This window comes from Adelges cooleyi, unplaced genomic scaffold, assembly GCF_023614345.1.
Source record: "Adelges cooleyi isolate 19-005CV unplaced genomic scaffold, UGA_ACOO_1.1 ACOO_flye_CR_arks_rails_tigmint_CR_PRNA_574, whole genome shotgun sequence".
Lineage (NCBI taxonomy): Eukaryota > Metazoa > Arthropoda > Insecta > Hemiptera > Adelgidae > Adelges > Adelges cooleyi.
Genome location: NW_026096268.1, coordinates 10946804 through 10954324, shown reverse-complemented (window position 1 = coordinate 10954324; position 7521 = coordinate 10946804). Strand labels below are relative to the sequence as shown.

Genomic DNA, 7521 nt, shown 5'->3' with positions numbered 1-7521 from the left:
AACATCTACCTCCTGTAACTCTGTTGGACATTATAATAACCATATTAACCTCAGATCTAAATTTCACCAAATCCCCAAATATAGCGCAGTATTTTTTTGTTGTAGGAAAACAAGTAGGTAGTCTAAAAAGTCTATATTGATAAAGTTATTTTTGTATCCACAGTTTTACAACGAACCCTTTGTTTGAATATGATCGTATCACTTTCGAATAAAATAACTTATTCCTATACATCTTTGAGCAGCCAATGTCTAGTGTTCTATGTCATTGCTATGCCTTGGCTTCACTTTTTTTTTAAAAAGCAAAAAATATATGGTTTTTATAATGTAATATCGATGAACGAATGTTTCGTTATAATAGTTTTTGTAAAGTATTTAGTGCTAATTTGGCATTCACAAGATACATGTTCTATAAGGTGATAATTTTATCGTGAACCACTCAATATCTTACTGGGTTTAATCAGTAACTGAACATCTTTTTTTTTTTCTTTTATAGTGTTTTATATAATGTGACCTCAATTTTCTACACATTTTTATGTTCCTACCCTCCTTCCATACCAATTGTTTTTGTATTAACTTTTGAAACTTAATGGTTAACATTTCAATAACTTTTCAACTTGAGAATAAATTATTAAATATTTGAAATTAATTTTTAAATATTACCTTCACCTTAGGCCTCAAAGATAGTCCTCCATTAACTTTTAATAATAATATAATCCCAATAGAAAACTCCGTTAAATACTTGATAAGCGACTAACCTAGGCTACTCACATTAAAACCAAAAAAATAGCTCTTAAATTAAACTTCATAGCAAAAAACATATCCTTCGTTCAAACTTTTCTCTTAACAATAAAATCCTTCTATAGTTGTTCAAAATTGGTTATTAGCCAGTCAACATTTTTAGGAAAATATTTTTAATTTAAAAGTTAACATAAAAATAATAATAATTGAAGGGGTGTAAAAACAAAAAGAATTATGAAAAATTGTGATCACATTGCATAAAAACACTATGAAAAAAAAACTAAATTTCTTATTAAACCCTATGAAATTTTGAGCGGTCCACGATAAAATGATCACCCTGTATTCAGAAAAAGATATACATTAAATTTTTAAGAAAACGTGTACGAATTACTGACACGGCGCACAATCTTTTTTACCTATGAAATTTGTACACGTTATTTTATTTAAATTTAATATATTTGTTTTTGCGAATATTCACAACGGCAGTTGAAAAAAAAAATTAATTAAAATATCTGTGTGCGCAAACGCTAAAATTATAGGTTTCATGCAAGAATATTGTCAAGCTGAAATTTAAAAAATTTAATTTCTAGGCAAGGATACAAAAGTACAGTTCAAATTGAAAATATAAAAGATCTAAGTGTGGTCGTGGCACAAATCATATTATAGGGTTGCAGATCTAATGACTTATTACAACTGAAAGTGATAACATCACTTTCAAATGAAAGTTCTTGTACGAAACTGTATAGGTAGAAATACAAATATTGTACCTAATAACGCAATAACGTTCCTTAAAATATATTTTTGTTGTTAGGGTGAATACGATTAGGGTTGATCTTCTGTCTATAATGATTTATGGCCACTTACATCAACTATTGATTTTTTCACAAATAGCAACCTAGAATTTGACTACGGTCAAAGTGTAATTTTTCCTTATTTTTTTTTTGGGTGGGGGGTTTCTCAATAAAACCAACCTTAAGCATAAACATTTCAGCTAGATAAGCGAAAAAAATAATAAGATTCCACCCCATCACTCTCGGTAGTAATTTTTTGTCTAAAGAATATTCCGTTTAAATGTTGATAATTTTTAAAAATGTATAGAACGCGTTAATTTTAAGTTGTAAATTGTGTAAGTTTGTTAGGCGTTTTTCTCGATTTTTAAAATCAAGGTGAATGTATCATTTTTTGTGTACACAAGTGTCCCACGATCTACAACGTTGTAAAACGTAAAGAATAAAGTTTAAGTTATTAAAAAAAAAAAACGGCCGTACCTTGTACTCACAAATAACAAACGAACAAGTATGCATTTATTAAAACCGAATATCTCAAAAATAGTTAATACTCTTAAAATAGTCAAATTTACCAAAACGGCGGTTCCACTACATTGTACTATCTTCTCAATATAATGTTGGCTAATTTATAGAAACTTCTGTCGTATAAAGTTAAAGGGTTTCAAATTTTGCAGCATTTTAATGGACCATGGTTGATATATTTTTAGGAAAGAGGCATCGAAATTTGTTTCTATAATTTGTTAGTAGTTGAATTAAATAATAACATATAGTTGGTTTCACTATACAGTTTGAGTAAATTTGAGGGCAATGATATACATTGGAAATTTAAAAACGACAAAATTATATGCCTTCCACTTGACCGAATGTTTATTTTATTCACACTGATTTTGTAAAAAATAATAACTTATTTGTAGCCCTGTGACCTTCTTCTTCCTAATATTATGCTCTTTCCCCACTATGCCCCGGCTCCACTCTGTACTGGCTTATTTTTATATTTGATCATTACATTTTTTTCACTATAAAAACTTGTTGGGTTTTTGTAAAAAATTACCGAAACCCGATTTGTGTACTGTATTTGCTTTGTTTAAAATATTATTTTGGACATTTTTTTTCGAGGGAATAAAAAATCATATGAACGTGTAATCCACACATGTTTAAAATTTCAATAGGTACACTAGTAGTCACACCTCTTAGTCATAACACAAAATTTATGAAATTTTTTATTTAAAAAATGTGTACAAACTACAGACGCAGTTCAAATTGGAAATATTGTACCATTATCATTTTTACACATTAATTTAGTAAAAATTTACTATATTATTTCGTTTTTGAATATTCAAAGTGGCAGTTGATTATAAATATATTAAAATATCTGTGTGCAATAATCCTAAAATTGTATGTCTGTGCGAGAATGATGTCAATCTATGATTTTTTAACTACCTTCGAATTTTAATATACCAAGTTAAATTATTAACAAGTGCCAGCACAAATTCAAAATGAAATAAAATTCTATTACAACGATGTAATACATTGAAAATGATAAAAAGTCAAAATTATTAGATATTTTTCCAAATGAAATGTTTATTTATTCACATTAATTTTCTTTAAAATAGCAAATTTATTATTGGTATAACAATTGACATTCAATGTAATGTTAAAAAAAACAGACCTTTATCCTCAAAATCGGGCAACCCCTAAACCAAATTTGATACTTATTCTATTTTATACCGTTAGTCTTATGTTATTTTCAGAAAAATATTCGACTAAAGTTTGGATACTAAATTGACTTTTTGTCAAATAGTTGTTAATAGTTTTAAAATGGTTAAATACATTTATTTTGTTTTTGCATTTGCGCCTCGATTGATTTTTTGATCTACGCAAATAATATAATATAATGTAGATAATTGCATTTAATTGTGTTTTATCAATTTTTAGGTTAATGAAAGATGTTTACATTTGAGTATGTTTACTTCAATGATCTTATCGTGAATACTTATTGAGTTTCAAATGTATTTATAAGGCACTTTATTAATTCTGTATTAAATATTATAATGGTTAAGTATACGAGATGGGATATCAGAAATTAAGTTGGTACTACAATTATTTAAATAGACTTTGTCAGGAATTGAGAAAAAACCGAGGGCCTCTTAAACATCTAAAGACGTAGTAAACAAGTAGAAAAATAATGTGCACGTGTATTGTTCAAATATTGAAAAAAATATGTTTCTGTACTAAACGCAAAAATATCAAGATTACTCATGTACAAATTTATCGGTTGCAAAAAAAAAACTACTTGTATTATATTATGCTTACACATTTTATACAAGCCGTACTACATTATATGATTTGAATAAACGAGTACCTATAAAAATGCATAACATTCAAAAGTCAAAAGTTTAAAAGCGGCTCGTGTCGTTGCGATTTATTAAGTTTTTTTTTCGGTTCATCAATTTGTCTTATAACTAACAAAGCATTTGTTTTGCAAACTTCACACTGAATAATAAAAAAGCTTTTATTTTTAATCCTAGCTACAATATGTATAGTTAAATGATTTTAATTTTAATTTTACTTTGTACCTACCCGAAACTATTGTACCTAATTTCTTAATAATTAAATTGTTGTGCACCTATTTGCGTAACAATAAGTTTGCAGGTTATAGATTACAAAAATAAATACAGTTTTTGTTAGGTGACTAATAAAAACAAGTATTGAGAAATAACTAAAAGTATTAAATATATGAAAACGGATAAGTTTAATAGGAAACGGCGAATGTTCTATAAATATTGATGATGTATAAGTTAAATGGATACTCTGTACAATAGTTCTTTTTATTTATGTATAATAAAACAAATAGAACAGAATAACATATTATGATAAATAAAAAATATTTAGGCTGCAACGAAAAAAAGTTGTTAATTATAATGTACTCGAATAATACAAATTGACCAATTTCATTAACTTTAAAGTGTAAATGAATTAAATAAATAGGATAAAAAATTAGAAAATTTTTTTTTTAACTATTGGTTTTACAATGATGTGTGCATTTTAATTTAATATATTGTAAGTGATACAGGCTCTGCGACCATTTGTTTGCAAGTTTAGTCCACCCTTACACCCTGGGTCGAAAAACCTTCTGTCATTGTACATGATGTCTCTGAAATCGTTGCACTGATCTTTTTATCACGGTTTTTTAGAAATTAATATGGGTGGAAATATGGAAAAAATAATACAATATACTTCATGGATTATTATAAACATTCAGTATTTATTTATATTATTGAATTGTATACAAGTAATAAATTAATGATGTGTTACAGACCTTTCAAACAAATTTAAATTAATTATTATTGAAATTTGTAAAATACTTTTATGAATTTGAAAACGATTTAAGTGGTTTTTTTAAAGCTATTGACGATGCAGTAGTTTTTAACTGATGTCATGATGAAAGTTTAATCTAAAAACGTTTGTGGTTCATCTTCTAAACGTTTATTTAGTTTCTGTAGCTTTTTAAGAGTTAATGCCCGTTCTGACTCGTTTTCAGGATATAATGTAAGGCAATGTATTAACTCTTTAAATTCCGGCTTTGTTATTTTGAATAGTTCATCTAAATAGTTTACAACACATATTAGATTGAAATCAATGAAACATTTTAAAAGTTATAACATGGAATTGTACACATACATTTTGGATAAGTACAGTTCATTTTAAACAATACTTTTAAATTATAGTAGAATTTCCTTTACAAAATGGGATTGCATGCGGTTTTGACCAAAAACTGTTGGTCTAAAAAGAAGCCAAAATGACTTTTATTTTTGAAAAAAAATCATATAAATTAAAAATAATACCTACATAGAAGCTTCTCCGAATAATTGACTGGAAAATTAAATACATGGTCGAAATTTATTAAAACCAATTTGTTTTTCAATATTGCCAATACAAAACTCCATAAAGACAGACCGAATTCTTCTCATTATAATAATATTAATTATAGTTTATTTTTAAATTTAAATTTATATTACAATTTTGTATTGCGTTATATTAAATGTATTAAAATATTGTATCTTAATTAATATTTAAATGTTATCTTTCATTAGTCCAAACCTTTGATACTTCCTGGATTTTTCTCTATCCATTCGAAGATCTTCTCTGTATGGTCAGGTAACACACTTAGTACATGGGTTCTGGTAGTGAGGCCTACTTCTTTTGATCCAACTATGTCTTTTAGCTCTATAATCTTCCATAATTTTTCTACTTCTTTAGCCTGGAAGATATTAACGAATCGCATTTCAAAACCTGTTATACATATTATTCGGCTTCAATGAAAACACATCCTAGCTTTAGAAACGAAATTTACAAAAAAAAATCTCAAGCTTCCTTAACTAAAAAACCAATGAAGTGAGGAATTATGCCTATTTTTGGATTTAAAACATTTAAGTTACCTGTTCGAGATCCTCTGCAGGGATTAATGTATCGCTTTGCATTATAGCTTCAAATCTTGGCTTTTTCAATATGGTCGGTTCATCTAAATGGTTACAACACAATATATTAGATGGAAATGTACAAAATATTTAATTAGATATACTATGAAACCGTGGGCATATTTTAGCTGCTGGGGATTTCTTCCTCTTCTTCTTATCGGGTCTGGGGCCTTTATTGATGTTAATTATAGTTAATATACATTAAATAGACATTAGAGATATATTAAGATATTATGTTCTTTATCGTTAGTACAAACCTTCATCGCTTCCAGGATTTTTCGTTATCCATTCAGCAATCTTATCCGCTTGTTTGGGATACTCTATTATCAGATCGGCCGCGGAAGTGTAACCTAGGCGTTTTTCTTCTGTTTCACTCACTTCTTTTTGTTCTAAAATCTTCCACAATTCTTTGGTTTTCCTTTTTTCGTGAGTTTCGTCGGAATTCGCTATCCAGTAGTTAATAAATATTAAAAACATTGAAATCGGATACTTCAAATTCATTTTTTACTGCTAGCCCAACAATTTTAAAATACGTCTGAGTCGTCTCGTTATTACCAGACGTAAAAAATAAGCAGAAAATATACTGCGCATGTGTGTTGTTCAAATAGTAACATTTTTTCATATTATACTGAAAACATATAAACGTTACCCACGAACGACTTCATCAGTTTAAAAAAAATATATGCAACAGATATTATGTAACTTGTACACATTTCATAAAAGCTATACTAAATATTATTTGATTTCCTATACCGTCCAAACGCCTCTTAATAAGATACTAACAAATAAACAAGTGTTTACCTAACACCAAAAACGTTAAGTTACGCCTGTATAAAATAATATTATTTCTGGGACGAACCGTTTATTATGTCCCACAAAGCCTAACAGCTTATCTTCAACATGTTCTTAATAATATTTTTTTTTACAAGCTCAAACTCAGTTAAGCTATCACAGAATTATATTAGAATTAGATAGAATTATTCGTTTTAAGCAACATTTTTTTGTAGTATTATGAAATAATGTAAATTAACAACAATAACGACTTACAAATAATATGTATGAAAACCAAGGCGCATCTACACCGTAATCTCTTAGGAAAATTGAATACTATCAGAGTTTACATATTTATGCTATGGGGCTTTTTATTTTGCAAAATTGCAAACAGTCACAAATGAAAAAAAGTTTTTCAGCCGAGTCTGCAACCACGAAAGAGCATTTTCATGTCTCGTTGAAGTGCCGAATAAATTTAGATTAGTTGTGGAATTAAAATGAAATAAAAAAAATTACATGGAGCTTCCAGTTACAGCATAAGCTAAGGAGATTAAAAAATTATGTACAATCAAGTTTCTGGCTATTATTTTAGTTGTTTCATAAAATCTAGCTTGAAACAATTCGACCTGTTAAACTATTTTGAATTTATTATTTAGTTCTAATTTGAACGTTGAACGAACAACATATCTCTTATCTCTTATCAGATAACAGCGTAACGCTTTTTTTGGTAACACTTTTTTCGGTTA

The 7521-nt window shown here is 27.7% G+C and overlaps 2 protein-coding genes across 7 annotated transcripts in view; one reads left to right on the top strand and one right to left on the bottom strand.

Annotated features, from left to right (window-relative positions):
- LOC126843513 (beta-3 adrenergic receptor-like) overlaps positions 1-7521 on the top strand; it is a 169648-nt gene that overhangs the window by 88662 nt on the left and 73465 nt on the right. The window lies entirely within an intron of this gene.
- Positions 4826-6663, bottom strand: LOC126843524 (uncharacterized). Of its 4 annotated transcripts, none has more exons than XR_007686435.1 (7): positions 6262-6662; positions 6109-6174; positions 5966-6048; positions 5628-5787; positions 5376-5399; positions 5208-5309; positions 4826-5130 (listed from the first exon to the last, which is right to left on the bottom strand). XR_007686435.1 is itself a non-coding variant. In XM_050581108.1 (7 exons), exons 1-6 carry the CDS (start codon positions 6503-6505, stop codon positions 5249-5251), a joined length of 642 nt encoding a protein of 213 aa, XP_050437065.1. In that variant the 5' UTR covers positions 6506-6663; the 3' UTR covers positions 4826-5130; positions 5208-5248. The 4 variants fall into 4 exon arrangements, 3 of the variants coding, with proteins under 3 accessions (XP_050437065.1, XP_050437063.1, XP_050437064.1); XM_050581108.1 differs by having other exon boundaries at positions 5372-5399; positions 6262-6663; XM_050581106.1 differs by lacking the exons at positions 5208-5309; positions 5376-5399 and having other exon boundaries at positions 6262-6653.